At 59.2% G+C, this 15,869-nt stretch overlaps 1 protein-coding gene across 2 annotated transcripts; it reads right to left on the bottom strand.

Annotated features, from left to right (window-relative positions):
- Positions 1-671: 671 nt before the first annotated feature.
- On the bottom strand, positions 672-10,784 carry OSGIN1 (oxidative stress induced growth inhibitor 1). 2 transcript variants are annotated; one of them, XM_069456577.1, is made up of 6 exons: positions 10,659-10,784; positions 6,676-6,780; positions 5,444-5,580; positions 4,166-4,357; positions 3,783-3,874; positions 672-1,961 (listed from the first exon to the last, which is right to left on the bottom strand). In XM_069456577.1, the coding sequence occupies exons 2-6, from the start codon at positions 6,740-6,742 to the stop codon at positions 1,013-1,015; spliced, it is 1,437 nt and encodes a 478-aa protein (XP_069312678.1). In that variant the 5' UTR covers positions 6,743-6,780; positions 10,659-10,784; the 3' UTR covers positions 672-1,012. The 2 variants fall into 2 exon arrangements, with proteins under 2 accessions (XP_069312678.1, XP_069312677.1); XM_069456576.1 differs by lacking the exon at positions 10,659-10,784 and adding an exon at positions 7,256-10,613.
- Positions 10,785-15,869: the final 5,085 nt, after the last annotated feature.

Genomic DNA, 15,869 nt, shown 5'->3' with positions numbered 1-15,869 from the left:
CAGCTAAAAGATTAAAGAGCACCCACTAGGTGCCCAGTTTGTGGCAGGCGCTGGGGTCCACTAATGGGCAAAACAGCCAGGGGCCTTGGCCTCCTGGAGCTTACATCCAAGTGGGCAGAGCCAAACACTGAAATGATTCTGCAAATAAATGAACAATTAAAACGGAACTGCCATGAAGAGGTGGCACCCTGGACTATGAGAGGGGGATGTGGCAGTGGAGGGGTTTGTGTCCCTCTGAAGATGCTTCCTAGAGAAATTGATTCCCATGCCAAGAGATTCAAAGGAGGAGTTAAAGAGAGGAGGGAAAGTAGCCTGGGCTTAGACCAGCCTGTGCAAAGGCCCTGGGGCAGAAAGGAACAGGTGAGCAGGAGGGACTAAAGGGGACACTGCAGTTGGAACTGCGAGGGGAAGGGGGGAGAAGGTTGGAGGGGAGGTGGGGCTGTAACCGACCTCCCAGATGCCACTACCTGCACACACTCTCCGCCTAAGGCTCGAGCACAACTGCCCACTCAACTGCCCCACACTTGGTCACCATCCCCTGTCCCTCACCCTCCCAGCCATGGGCCTCATCCAGGAACTCCCACGTGACCCTGTGACCTGCCCCCCCCCCCCCAGTGCAGGGTCTTGGGCACCCAGGTCCCTCCCAAGCACAGAATCCCCACACACATGCATGGAGGCAGGCACTGGTTTTATTTGGGAATTGCTTCTGGAAGGAGCATGCCTGGAGTCCTCCTGCCGGCTCACACTGGCAGCTTCCCCCAAATCCTAGGTGGAGGCCTGTCCTGGCCTGTGGTCACCGTCCTCCCTTGGGCAATGGTCCGAGTCCGGGCATCCTGGGCTCCCGGTTCCTCTGGACCCGAAAGGCTGTTGCGTGGCTCCCAGCCCCTCCTGTCTCCTGCCAGGAGAGGCCCCTCCCCACGCCGGGGCATCTTCGGACGGGCCCCGAGTCCAGCAGGGCTGAGGTGATCTCCCCTCGTCTTCAGGGCCTGGGTGTCAGCGTGTCAGGCCGATGCTAGGGTGGCTTCCGGGTCTCCTTCCTCAGCAGGGAGCTGGCCACGGCCAGGGCCCCACCCTGCACGAACCTCACAAAGTTGTCCCCGGCCAGCGGCCCCAAGGCGTACAGGCCCTCCTGGCGGGTGCTCTGGTAGGTGAAGGGGTCCACGTCAATGGGGTTCCTCTTGGCACTCAGAGGCTGGTTGGGGTCCACGGCCAGGTCAGCGCCTGCCCCGGGGAGGAAGGAGAGGTCGGGGTGGGAGCCGATGAGGACCAGCACCAGGGAAACGCAGAAGACCTTCTCGACGCCCTGGGGGTCCCGGAACACGGCCTGGCGGTCGTCCTTGAAGAGCAGCAGCCGGTGCCCGGGGAGGCTGCGGTAGCCCTCGTAGGGGCTGGGCGACAGGATGGACTGCTCCCGCATCATCTGGTGCACCTTGTGGTACTCGGGGTACAGCATCTTGGGCAGCTGGTTGAACACCAGGCCGGGGTCGTCCACGGGCCGGCGGAAGGCATGGATCACCGGGATGTTGTAGTGGCGGGCGTAGAGGACCGCGTCGGCCGCCGACAGCCCCGCGCCGATGATGAGGACGGGGTCTGAGGCCGGCGTCACCACGCCCACCCGTGTGGCCGCCTCCAGGGCCGACAGCTCGTGGTGGACAAAGGGCAGGGCCTCTCCAGGGACGCCCAGCCGGGCCGGGCTGTCAAACGTGCCCGTGGCCAGGACCACGTTGCGGGCCCACAGCGAGAAGGGCTGCTGGCTCTGGTCCTTGGTGGTCAGGACACCGCTCACCTGGAAGAGGGGGCCGGGAGCCTGGGCCCCAGAGCTGCTGGGCTCCTGCGTCCCCCACGCCACGGCCGTGACCACGGCGCCAGACACGAAGTTGGGGCCCAGACCCTTCTTGGTCACGTAGTCCCTGTAGTAGTGGGCGATGTCCCCAGCGGTGGCCCGGCTGTTGCGGAGACCTCTGTGGGGGAGGAGGCGGGAGGGTGGGAGTCAGAGTGGTCTGGGGTGTGGGGGCTCGGCTTGGGTGGGACGGGGATGACCAGGGTCACGTCAGGTCCTGCAGCTGGACGACAGCTACGTCCCCACCAGCCGCAGGACTCGGCCAGACCGTCCAACCCCTCCCAGCCTCGGCCGCCTCTTCTGTAAATGCAGCTAACGCAGCGCCTCCTACAGGAGGCGTAGGGTGGGGTCAGACGGTGGCCTCCAGAGCCACGCTGCCTGCTTCAAATCCTGGCTCTGTCACCGGTGAGCTGTGCCTGACACTCTGTGCCTCAGTTCCCTCATTTTTGAAATGAGGATGATGATGGTGGCAGGACCTATTTCGTGAGGTTGTTGAGAGGGTTTGATGAACGAATAGAAACAAAGTGCTCGGAGTAGAAACAGACTGGTAGTAAGTGCCATATAAGGACGGGCCACCATTATTGTCACCTCAAAAGGATAAATACCATTCTATGTACGATTGCAGGTTTGTAAAGTTAAGAGACAGGCAGGACTATGGGGTTACCGAACCTGTGGGGTTACCCCGGGGAAGAGGGGTGGTGGTGATGGGGGCTTCTGGGGAGGGGGGCTGCTTCTCGATTCTGAGTGCCCACCTTGAGAAATTTCACCAACCTATACTCACACGAGTTGCGCACTTTTCTGTACGTAGTCAATTAAAAAGTTGATTAAAAATATGCCACATGGAGCGACGACCGTGGTGCCCAGCCCCCACGGCAACAGCAGGGGTGACTTTATCACTGTTACCGTGACCACTCTTTCTTTCCAAGGGCAGTGACTGCAGGGCCAGTCTTCCTGGTGGCTGAGTTACAGGCTTTGGTGTGATCTTAGCACCTCCTGATATCTGGCTTGCTGACCTTCCTGAGTTAATTTACCCAACTTGAGGACATGCTGTTAAGGATGAACTCACTTAAGGGACACCCCGGTGCAACCCATTCTGGCAAAGGGTATGTTTACAAGTGAGGTCTAAATGCCTGTGTGTGTTACACACCGCTACACAAGCCGGGTGTCTCCCTCCCAAACGTGGGGGGCAAAGAGCCTTTGTATCCAAGAGATAGCGAGGTCCGGAATGGCTGCTGGGAGGGGACGCGGGGCCCTGGCACAGCCCTGGGGGCAGAGAGAACTGCCTTTCCTGCAGAGGCAGGTGCCTGCCCAGGTGTCTCCTGGGGCAGCTTGTCACTCGGGCAGCCCCCGCCACTCGCAGCCCAGATGAGCAGGGCCAGAAGCCGGGTATTCAGCCATCCCGCCGGTTCTCCAGGGCGCTGGAAGCTGTGCAGCCTGGTCACCAGGGCCCAGGAAACCAGACGGGGAGACAGTACCCCAGAGGTGACAGGGCTGGGCAGAAGGGCAGGGTCGGGGGGAGCTGTTTCCCTTTTTCAATTTTTAATAGTCTATAGTGTGGTTAGATTTTTAATGCAAAAGCATTAAAAAAAAGAGGAAGTGCATTCTTTTAACTGACCTAGAAAGATCGTTCCAGGCCAGGCTCAGAATAGAGGGAGGGGCTGCAGGAGGCCAGAAGGACCGGGGGACCTAGGCCAGCACGCAGAGGGCAAAGGCCGGCTGGCGTGCTGTCGGGAGGCCACGCTGGGGGGCTCGTGTGACAAGGTGGAGGGAGCACAGGACAGGGAGTCCTGGAGAGCCCAGCCCTGTCACTCACTCCTGTTCAGTGGTCCTGGGCAAGTCCTTTCCCTGTCTGAGCCTCAGTTTCCCCCCCCCCAGAAGAAGAGGAAGGCAGACTGGAGGGGCTCGGAAGCTGGGGGGTGGGGGCTTCCCAGGGCTGCCTCACCTTCGCTTCTTCTGCATCCAGTCCTTGACCTGAAGGTCCGGGAGCCCCATCCACTCTCCTTGGCTCAGGGTCACCATGGAGCCTTCGATGGACTGCAGGGAAAAGGGGTCCTTTGGTTCAGGCCTCGGCCAGCCCCAACCCATTCGAGGCCTTAGCTGGGGCTGGCGGGGTAGGATGGGGTGGGGGGGGGAGGGGGAGGGGAGCGGGAGGGGGGAGGGGGAGGGGAGCGGGAGAGGGGAGGGGGAGGGGGGAGGGTGAGGGTGAATGAGGACGGGGGATGGAGGAGTCCTGGCCTCACACAGAGAAAACTAGGGAGGGGGCCTCACCCCAAGACTTGAAGCACCTCTGGCCCAGGCCCCTGGCACCCCTGCTGCCCCACTCACATGCCAGGCTCCCCCCGGAAGGTTCCGGCCCAGGACCATGTGGGGGATGGCTCGCTCCTTCTGCTGCTTCCAGGTGAGGACGGACTCCAAGTCTCCCCCGAAGTCTGTGTCTGGGCGCAGGAGAGCATCGAAGAGCAGGGCCACAGGGCTTTGGCACCGGCCTTCGAGGCCCTCGGATAGGTAATCCAGGTCCTGCGGACGGGGCGCAGGTCAGGGGGTGCCGCCAGGGGAAGGCAGGGCTGTTTGCCCGGAGCCTCGGGCTGGGCGGGAAATGTGGGAACTGGGGCTGGGCCATTTTCCTGGCACTAGAGGGACCTGGTCTCAGAGAAACATCCACACTGGGGGTATCTGGGAGCTCTCACTCTGGGGTGTCTCTAGGAGCCCAAGGGCCCCAGAGTACAGGCCAAATGGGCAAGCTTAGAAGGGACTTGTGCAATTGCCTTGTCCTACATTCCTACCCTAATGTCAGGGTGGTCAGATAAGCTGGAGAAGTGCTGCCTCTTACAAGTAGATAACGCATACCAGCATATTAAAGGCTCTGACAAGTCCTGCAGCAATCATTTACCTGTTCAATTTTGTCAAACCCCGTGTCTCCCAGATTTACTGGAGGGGGAACATTTTTCTCTGCATATGATACTGAGGATCTAGTGTTCTACATTGAAGGCATTGAAAGATGCTGATCTAGATCAAATGGTCTAGATGTATTTCCTCACACCCAACTCAGATGTGTGTGGAGGGGTACTAAGAGGATGGACACTGCCTGGAGGGGACGGTGGACACTGAGTGGCCTCCCGGAAGGCGAGGGGCACGGAGGGAGGATTTGCAGGCCCTGGTGGGCAGGGGGTAATAGAGCTGAAACACGTGGGCCGGGGTTTCTCAGCCTCGGCACCACTGACATCCGGGCCGGATCATTCTTTGTTCCGGGCAGCAGTCCTGTGCACTGCAGGACTCAACAGCAGCCCTGGCCTCTACCCCCCTAGGTCCAGCAGTACCGCCACCCCAGCTGTGACAACCAAAATTGTCTCCAGACATTGCCAGGTGTCCCCTGGGCAGCAAAACTGTCCCCTCGTTGAGAACCACTGCTCTGGAGTTTGGTGGGCTGATGTAGCGTTTTTAGGTCTCTGGTTTCTTTCCCATGATTTCCATGCTGATTTCATTCTGTGCTTGGTCTTGCTTCCAGCACACACATACTTTTGTTTTTCTGCCGGGAAAGTGGGGTCGTTTCCCAGGAGGGGTGCGTTCTCCCCAGACCTCTGGCCGTACCCGGGTCTGACCCACCTGGTCCAGGATGGAGACCCCTGGGGCCTCGGTGAGCTTCCTCTGCAGCAGGGGGTGCGGGTGGGCGGCATCCGGCCTCACGTAGGGCGTGTAGCCCGAGAGCAGGTAGGACAGGCAGATGCCGGAGGGGCCGTTACCTGGGGAGAGAGAGCAGGGGTGGACAAGGGAGCCTTCTCAGCACACTCCTGCAGGGCACCCCTGCTGAGGGCTGTGGTCTAGACCGGCCCACACTCATTTGATGATTCTTCATTCACAAAAACAAAAATAAAACATTTATTAAGGCTTTAGCCTGTGCCAAACACGGTGCCTAATATTAACCAAGAAAGAACCTAATGAGCCATTGCTGAGGCTGACTGTGTGCCAGGGGCTGTCTCAGGGCTTCTAACAACAGCAGCACGATGGCCTTAGTGAGTAAATGCTGCTCTTTCTCCCTGCATACTGACATTGGGGCACAGAGAGGTCAAGCACTTTGCCTGTGGTCACACAGCTGGCAAGTAGACAAGCCAGGATCGGAACCTAGACTGAGGGAACCCTGACGACATGACACGAAGAACTAGCGCTGTCCTTCCAGAGCTGGTGGCCCGTCGGGGAGAGGGACACACAGATGTCCCGCAGACTGCTGTGTGCCCTGGGGTGAGCGCGCGCAGTGTGCTTGCAGAGATCCTGTGCCCACTGTGGGGCCAGCTGCTTCCTAGTCTGAAGGGACCCAGCTGCCTGCCTGTGGCACTTCCTGGGCCATCAGGCCCGACCCTGTGACGTCTGTTCTGTTCCTATCTGTTTCTTCCCTCGTCTCGTCCTGTGCAGAAAATCGCCCGGATGTGGAACGCTATTAGGAGCCATATGACATTGCTGACATCCATCTGTTTTTGATTCGCAAAAACGACTTCGCACGCCAGGGGGCGTCTGCCCCCATGTCTGCAGGTGGAGGACGCGGCCGCGCGTGGGCACCCAGCACGGTGCCGGGCACAGGGCGGCCGTGGAGACGGCGCAGGCGAGGACCAGGCCCGCCCTCCCCCACCGCAGCCAGATGGTTCCGTTCTCGCCTCCCGGGCTCTCGGAAGGACGACATGGAATGATAGTTTATAAACTGCTAAGCACGGTGCCGCCACGTAGTGGACGCTCAGTGGCTTAATTTAATGACAACAATTGCAAAGGCCTCGCCCAGCTCCTGCCCTCAGACCCTGGGGGCACCCGGAGGGCTCACGGCCCCTCCCCCTGCCCAGGCCACTCACCGATGACGATGACCTCGAGGGGCTCCGAGCTGCTGGCGCCCAGGTGCTCCTTCCTGGGGGAGCTCATGGCTGTGGCTGGTGGGGGCCTCGGGGCTGGCAGCCGACCTGGGGGGCAGAGGGGAGGAAAGGCCCACTCGGGTCAGGCTTTGGTGTCATGCAGCCACTTCCCAGGTAGGGTGGCCGCCGGTGGACCTCAGTCAGGTCCCAGGTCCCCCCGAGGCACATCATGTGACTCGCTTGTCCCTCCTGCCCACCCCAAGCAGGGCACACCCTCCCCTCCCCTGGCCTGGTCACCTCCAGCCTCCGTCTTTCTGGGCCTCAGGTTGCTCTGCCCACCTCCCCAGCAGGGCAGTGACAACCAGGGGGGGGACCCCCTGCCCAACCAGGGGCCGGCCCCGCCCAGCAGTCCTGTGGTGGCTGCAGCCCCCACCACGCTCCAGCCCTGAGGTCTCAGTGTGGCCCCGTGGACCCGGGGTCATCGCCTGGCGAGTTGCTTCCTAGCTGGTGGCTGTGGGCCCGTTCCTGGACCTCTCCGGGTCTCAGTTTCCTCATCTGTAAAATGGGAATCGTGAGTCCCTACCTCATGGGGTCGTTGAGGGACAGAAGCACCTGTCTGGAGCAGATTCGCCACCAGGAAAGGACCAGAGTTTATTGCTGCAGGGGCTGGGCTAGAACCTGTGGATTCGGGAAACTGGAAGCGGGACTGACTTGGCGTAGGGAAAATGCCAGTAAGCCTGCCCGTCTGGGGGACACTGGCGCCCTCTGCTGGCCGCAGGCCCAAATCACTCAAAGGGACCCAGAGGCAGTTCTTAGAGAGGCAGGTGCCGAGGGGCAGCCGACACACCTTCTCCCCCAAACCAGCCAGCGGTGGGCGCTGGCCTCGCCCACCGTCCCCAGTGCTGCTGTCTGAGGGCCGCAAGGCAGCACCCGCGTGGGAGTGAGGGACGGCGGGCATTTAGCATTTACTAGGTACTGGGTATTTGGCAGTTTCTTCTCATCTCCCCACGTTGACCCTATGCAGAAAGTCCAACAATATCCCACTTCCCAGGTGTGGGAATGGGCTCAGAGTCCACACAGGCCGCTCCGTGTCACACAGCTGACTTCTAAGCCCAGGGTCACCTGTAGCCACCACCCACGCCACTCAGCCCGAGCCCACAGGAGCCAGGGCCCGTTGGGGGGCCACACGCTCCCAGGGAAGGAGGGAGCAGACAGGGACGGGCCTGGACCACCCAGAGTGGCCGGGTGGGGCCCAGGGTCACTGGCCTCTAGGACTCTTCCAGAGAAGGTGGAGATCTGGGTTTTTATGTGACTTCTGTGATTTGGAAAGTGGGCAACTCATTCACATTTCTTGAAACTCTTAACAGGCTGACAAAACACAGCTGAGGCCAGGTGTGACCTCAGATGTGTGCAGAGTGACAGAAACACCAGCATCCACCGCTGGGCAGGTCCTGAGCAGACAGATGGAGGACAGCTGCACAGATGGGCTGGTCAGAGGACCTGGGTGTCACCCCGACAGTGACAACAACAACTGGCCTTCTTGCAGCACTCTACAGTTTGCAAGGAGCTCACACTAAGCAATAGCATTCGGTTCCCTCAGCCCCGCCATCCTGTCTAGCAGCTCCCGCCACTTTCTCCTCCTGCCCTGGGAAGGCAGCTGACACGGGGGACCACAGGGCCTCCTCCATGCCCAGTTCCCTGCAGGGCCCCATGCGACTGCCTGGGGAGGGGATTTGGGGTGACAAGACCGCCAATAATAATAGTAGTAATAACAATGACAACAGCTGGCTAACATTTTTGTACTGCTTTGGGTAGGTGCCAAGCATGTTCTAACTACTCTATACACAGTAACGAATTTAATCACTCCCATATTACAGATGGGGAAACTGAGGCCCAGAGAGCTTCGCAGCCCTTTACAGGTTGCCAGGAGTTTGCCCCGGCTCTTGCAGGCCGAGCTGTATTTGCGCCCAGGCTGCCCTGCTCCAGAGCCTTCTCTGCACCCCTAGGTGGTGCAGCAGCTCCTGCCGAGGTCCCTCTGGCCGCGCTGAACACGCAGCGTCCGTCCCAGCTTGCCCCGTTGCTCTGTCCCAGCGCTGGTGGCAGGGAGGGAGGCCACGGGGCAGCTGATGTTCCTACTGTTCCAGCTTGGAGGGGACTGCTTCTCACTGACTGCCAGGTGCTGGGTGTGCCCAGGGGCCTCGGAGGACAGAACTGTGGTTCCCAGAGAGCTTCCTCCTACTCCTGGGCCCCTCCATTCTCAACTGCACTGTCCCCAGGAATAAGTGCATGGGAAGCATGTGACCTCCTTGTACAGCACTTCCTGTGCGTTATCTCCTTAATCCTCCTAACGACCCACTTTGCAGATGAGGACACTGAGGCTTGGGGGGCTGAAGCCACACCCCGAGGCTACTGAGCCGGCAGGCCAAACCCACCTAGACACCCCCTGGCCCCACCCCGAAATGAGTGTGCCACCTGCTCAAGGGCCCCAGTGCCCCATCCCGGGCCACACCCTGCCCCTCCTTTGTTCTTTTGAGGAGTCTCCCCCCAGCCAATGAGGAAGGCATCTGCAGGAGCCCGTGGACCAATGAGGAATTGGAGCTGGTTGCCCCTTGTCCCTTTGCGGGAAGCTGAGGGTGCTGATTTACCACCAGGGCTCTTGGGCTCCAAGTCCAGTGCTCCCTCCCAGAACCGCTGTGGGCACTGAACAGAAGCTTCTGGATGCCACGTACATGAGGTCACCACCCGGGGGCGGACCCGAGAGGTCACTTCCTGTGCAGAGTGGTACAGGACGCCCCGAGGTCCGGAGCAGCTGGAAGCTCTCACTCTTGACCTCGGACAAATATTAATACAGGCGCAGACTTCCAAGAGAGAAGTCGAGTTTCATGATTTGAATTCCTTTTACGCCGTTTAGTTTTGTGGAGTTGGCATCATCAATTTTGAATGTTATCTTTTTCAGTCCCTCTGATTGCAGATGGCAGATGTTGATGAAAAAAAGTTAACATTAAAAATTGATGTTTCAAATTCCACAAAAGCAAATAAGCATAAAAGAAATAAATAGTTGCACCTTCAAGTGATGTTTCTTTTAAGTTTGTAGCATTGGCGCTTCTGAGGTTATTAAAGCTTCAAACTGCTCTAAGACTCGGGGACACCTGTACGGCTGCATTTATTGGGCACCAATGGTGACCCGTGCTCAGTCGACTTTAATGACACCCTGAGAGTGGGTTTTCTCCTCCCCCTGTGCAGAGGAAGAAGCTGACATTAGAAGGAGGAGGTGGCTTGCCCTAGGTCACCCAGGAATTTTGGAGACCACATCCATGTGCACAAACCCCAGTTCTGCCCCTTGGTGCCCGTCTGGCACCAAGTCCCCTCTGCGTAAAACAGCGGATTCCAGTGCTACCAAGAGAGTGACACGAAGCCCCGGGGGGTGAGGAGGAGGAGGTGCTCTGTCCACCCAAGGCTACCTGCCATGAGTCACCAGGATGAGTCTGCCCCAGCGGGAGCCCAGGGTCTCCTGCAGTTGCCCAGTGCCCGGGGCCCCACCTCTTCCCCAGCGCCCTGGGGCCTGCTGTTAGCAGCCAAGGCCCTGGGAGCGCGGGGCTGTGTGCGGGCGCCTCCTGAGCACAGAGGGGGAGACCCCGAGGGAAGCACCAGCCTGGCTGCAGACCCAGCGGCCTGGGGACAGGCCGGGCAGCAAGCCCAGGCTGGCCACACCTCTCTTTCCTGCCAAGAGCTGCGGTCACGAGGGCCAGGGTATGCTGGACGGCGGCGGCCAGGCAGCTGTTGGGCTGAGCGTGCCAGGCACACGGACGTGGCCAGGAGCCCGGGAGGAGCCTGCGGTCGGGGAGGATTGTGCCGCCCCCAAAACCCAGGGTGGGCCTCCACTCGGGACAGCCTGGGGCCCCTTCCTGGCTCTGGGGTCCGGCTGGCCACCCCCGTGTGGGATGTGCCCGATCTCCTGCCCCTGGGGCCTCGCCCAGGCCACTCACCTGACAGGCAGTGGGTGGAGGGAGCCCCGTGAGCCTGGCCTGGTGGGGCACTGAGAGCCGGGGGCCACGGCGTCCTCCGCGCCTGCAGGACACTCTTTACCCCACGGGGATCCCAGAGGCTGTGAGAGGCCAGGGGGAAGTGAGGGTATTTCACGGGCAGGGAGGAGGCGGTGCGGGCAGGGGGGCGGGGCCAGAAAAATCACTTTCATAAGCGTGAGTCAGCAGGGGCCCCAGGATGAATGAACTTGCACACCCGGAGGACAGTGTCACGCTGCCTGCCCCGAGGGCCCGCCTTAAAGAGCCCCTGCTGGGCAGCCTGCCCCAGGGACTGGGGACCTCCTGGAAGCTGCCTGCTGTGACACAGACCTCCATCCCTGGGGCTCAGTCATTGGAAGAGGAACCAGTGACCCCTGAATGAGCCAACCTGGCCTTTTCCCATAAGGGAGGAGGAGACAGCTTTGCCTGCTGGAATATGCTTAAAGTGACATCCCCTTTAAGTGGAGGAAAACCATCCCGTTCCTTCATTCCACCTGGATTCCAGTTTGGCATCCTCCCCACCCACACCAAAGCCCTCTGGCACCAGCCTGCCAAACGCAGCTTTAGGGACCAAGCCCCAGTTTCCTCATCTGAAAATGGGGCTAAGTGACATACTCTCCCTCCTGGGGTGGGCGTGGGGTTAACAGACATCAGCTGCCTTAGTTCTTACCTTCTTTTCCTTGTGCAGTGCACCACATGTCACACCGTGCTGATTCTTAGCTATTCTATGGTCTCTCTCCCCACGTGGACTGGGCTCCATGTGGGCAGGGAAGTGTATTTGTGTCTGTTTTATCCTGTGTCTAGAACAGCGCTCAGCACACACTAGGGTGCAGGATTTTTTGAGCAGAAGGAAGGCCAGGAGGGAGGAAGTTAGGACAGCGCTTGGCCCATAGACCTCGGTGCTCATTAGCTGTTATTTTCGTTATTGGTGTTGCTGCCACCCTCATCATCCTCTCCACTACTTGTGCCGGGGGGAGGCAGGTCAGGCACTTGCTTTGAGCACAAACTTTATGGAGGTGTCGAAACCAGTAATCAAGAAAATAATGTTTTGATGTAATTTTCTTTAAATCAGAATTGATGCAAAAATGCCCAAATAAACAAAGACAGGACTCGGAGCAGCACCTTGTTGAGCTGTTTCGGAGCCTGATGCAAAAAGAAAACTCAGGACTCCTGCTGCTGCCTTTGTTTAAAAGTTGGATATTTTGTTCATCCTGGATTTTTTTTTGTTTTTTTTTTTTTGAGACAGAATCATCTGGGCTAGTGTGCAGTGGTGTCATCATAGCTCACAGCAACTTCAGACTCCTGGGCTGAAGCGATCCTCCTGCCTCAGCCTCCCCAGTAGCTGGGACTACAGGTGCACACCACCACGGCTGGCTAATTTTTCTGTTTTTAGTGGAGACAGGGTCTCGTTTTTGCTCAGGCTGGTCTCAAATTCCTGAGCTCAAATGACACTCCCACCTTGGCCTCCCAGAGTGCTGGGATTACAGGCATGAGCCACTGCACCCTGCCCTGGATTTTTTTTTCCATGAATTTTGATTTTTAAAAATATTGCATGAGCCCATTATATGTCCTGATTATGGAAGTGCTTTGGTGCCCCTTAAATTTTGTGCCTGAGGTGATGCCTCACCTTCCACACCCCTGTCTGCCAGGGCCCTAGGGCCTCAGGGAGCCTGCCTGTGGGGGCAGGGGTGGTGAAGAGGAGGGGCGCCAGGTCTGACTGTGGGACCTGGGGATGGGTCCTGGGGAAAAACACTTCTGAGGAGATGAGACCAGTGGGGACTGGGGAGAGAGACAGAGAGAGTGAGCATGCGTGTATGTGCATGCATGTGTCACGTGTATATGTGTATGTGCATGAGTGTGCATGTATCTGTACATACATGTGTGCATGCATACATGTGTGCGGTGTGTATGTGTGTACATACATGTGCATGCGTCTGTGTGTGTGCACATGTGTGCATGCATGTGTCTATGTGTGTGTACATGTGTATGTGTGTGTGCATGTGTGCATGCGTGTGGGTGTTCTGGTGCAGAGTGAGGGGATCATGCCTAGGGGTGAGTGCCTGGAGGGTTTGGGGGGCAGAATGAGGAGTTGGGGTGAGAAGGGCAGCCTGGGCTCGGGGAAGAGGTTGGGGACATAAGCCAGTCCTAGGCTGGGCCCCTCCCTCCTGCCTGCCCTCTCCTCCCCCGGGGGCTACCTGTGCCCAGGGCCCTGTGTTCAGAAGGGCGATGATGAGTTTGGTTGAGTGCTCTGCTGTCAGTGCTTGAAAAGTCTTAACAAATTTCGAACGAGGAGTCCTGCATTTCCCTTTCGCACCAGGCCCTGGCACTGGCCCAGCCTGGGGCTGCCCCCAGCGTCAGGCTGGAAGGGTGGGAGCAGTGCCGCCTCAGAGCCTCAGTTTTACCTGTGGGGAAATGGGCACAGTGACCCACAGGGGGAAAGGTGACACGGTACACAGCGGAGGGGCCTTCGCTCCCAGCTACCTTCTGGCCCCACTGCAGGTGTGCCGGGTGACCTGGGGCAGGAGGCCTCGCTCTCTGGACCTGTGTTCCAGCCGTGACCTTGTGACCAACACTCCCTGACACTCATGTGCACCCTTGCACCAGGCAGGTTCGAAACAGGGGGCAGCCCCCCGAGAGCTGGGGGGAGCGCGGCTGCGGTGGACGTACCTCCTGTCCACGCGGCATCCTTCCCCGGCGGCGGCCTCACTGTCTCCACGGCCCCATCCCACGGCTCCTGGTCTGCAACTCCCCAGTGCTTTTGGATGTGTAAACTGAGGCAGAGAGAGACACGCACCCAGGGTCAGAGACTCCCATCTGGCGTGGCCAGAGCACTGGGCGTGAGGCTGAGGATGGGAGACTGGAGGGAGAGTCCGGAGGGAGGTGGGCTTCCCTGGACCCCCGTCTCCTGGGCCTGGCCTGCCCTTCCTCCCCCACCTGCTCTGCTCCGTGGGCCCCTGGGTTTGAAAATTCACTGATGCGGAGAACTGCGGGGTGAGATGGGGACTTTCTTCCCTGCCTCCCTGTTTATCTGCCGGGCAATTTTCGGAAACGGAATTGTTGAGTTGCTTCCAGAAAGCTCCGCCAGACGAAGGCAAATAATGTAACAGGCAGGCAAGAGGGCAGGGGTTAGACGCTCAGAGGGAAGGAGCAAAGCGGGGCTTGGGGGCTTTGCAGGCCGCCCTGGGCGCTGGCGCCCTGGGTGCCACCGGGGGCTCTGGTCCCTCCAGACCTGCCCTGTGCCCTTGGAGGCCAGGAGTTCAAGTGGCCATTGCGCACTTGAAACTTGACCCTCCGAACTCAGACGTGCTGAGAGTAGGGTTGTCAGAGGTGGCAAATAAAAACAGAGGTGTCCAGGTAAATGTGAATTTCCGATCAATAAGAAAGATGCTGTTAGCGTAAGTATATCTCAAATATCGCACGGGACATACTTACACACAAAGTGTATTTCTTGTCTACCTGAAATTCAAATTGACCTGGACAGCCTGCATTTTATCTGGCAAGTCTGGCTCGCTAAGTGTAAAATATACACTAGATTTCAAAGAGTTAGTGCAGCAAAAAAAGGTAAAATAGCTCATTAATAATTTTTATATGGCTTATAAGTTGAAATGAAGATAAGGGAAATATTTCACATATGGGAGTCAAATAAAATATATTATTACAATTAATTTCACCCATTTCATTTGTTTAACGTGGCCCCTGGGACACTTGAAGTGTCCCACGTGGCTCTCGTTAGGTCCCTGTGGAAAAGTGCTGCGCTGGACGTTGGCACCCGCTGCTGACACCAACTGGGACATTCCTGGGTGTCGCGCTCAAGCCGGTGGTGTCCCAGGAAGCCCCGCGGGCCGGGGCAGACCAGGACAGGTGGTCAGCCTGGGGCACTGCGAGCGGCTGGGCAGTGTGGCCTGGGAGAGCTGCGTCCTTCTACGCCTCAGTTTCCCCATCTGTGCACTGGCGTTGCCAGTGTGGAGTGTGCGGGTGACAACAGCTGGTGCGCGCAGGCGAAGGAAGGGCCTGGTGCTGGCAGGAGCTCAAACACAGCAGCGCCCGACCCCGTCCTCCCTCCAGCCCCCTGCAGGCTGCTCAGGAGCTGGGACTGCCAGGACAGGGTAGGAGTAGTCCCGGGTGCTTCCCTGAGGGTCCCGGCATGGAAGGGACCCCTCTGCCCCCGCGTGAAAGCCACCATTCTTCTCTCCCTCAGAAATCCCACGACCATTCGAAGGGGCCTCTCTGGCCCCTCCCCATCCCTTGTCTGCCATTGCTGGGCACATCCAGGCACCGGGCATGGTGAAGAGTTCTCCTTATACCTAGCTGAGGCTCAGAGAGGCTGATCTCAAGCCTTAGGTCACACAGCATGAGGGGCTGAGCTGGGTATCTCCGGGAAAAAGACAGACAGGAAAGGAGCGAAGGCAGCCTCCTTCCTGTCGCAGGCGCCAGGCACGGGTCCAGGAACCCTGCAGGGCCCTCCCATCAGCACGGCAGCCCCTCCGAGAGGTGCGTTTCACAGACCCCCACGTTCCACCCGCACACCAGCCCAGCGGCGAGGCGGTGCAGTTATATAATCGCTCCATTCTACGGGTGAGGCCTGAGGCCCCGAGAACGCAAGGTGTGGCCCCAGGTCACAGTAAGTGTCAGAGCTGGGACTGTGACCCTGTCCTGCCTGGAACACTGATATGGAGAGACCAGGCCCTAGCACATGACACAAGAACTAATATTTGTCCAGAGCCGAGTTTACAGAGCCTGGCCGCCCCCACACCGGCCCATCGATCCTCTCTTTTTGTTTATGGATGAAGAAACCCGGGGGACTTGCCCAAGGCCACAGGCAGGTGGGGGAAGGGGGCGCAGACTTGGTCTGTCTGGAGGCAAAACTGCCTGAGGACACTGGTGTGAGCTGCCTGGGCCCGGGGCCAGGGGAGGGGACAGCACCCAGCTCAAGGGGTCACTGCAGAGCCCAGGGGAGATGGTGTCAGAGCTGGGGACCTAGGGCGCCTCCCCACGTCGAGGATGGGGCGGGGAGGAGGCCGGGAGCGGCAGCAGGAGGGCGGGGCAGGCCCGGGAGGAGCTCGGGCACAGGTGCGCTGGCACTGCCCTCTGCCCTCTTTCCGTAACGAAGGCCCTGGAGAAGTCTCCGCAGGAGCGTGCGTGTGCCTGCCCTAGAGTCGGGTGGCCGGGGGATCC

This window comes from Eulemur rufifrons, chromosome 23, assembly GCF_041146395.1.
Source record: "Eulemur rufifrons isolate Redbay chromosome 23, OSU_ERuf_1, whole genome shotgun sequence".
Classification (NCBI taxonomy): Eukaryota; Metazoa; Chordata; class Mammalia; order Primates; family Lemuridae; genus Eulemur; species Eulemur rufifrons.
Note: the sequence above shows the minus strand (reverse complement) of the source record. Positions and strands in the feature narration are given on the sequence as shown.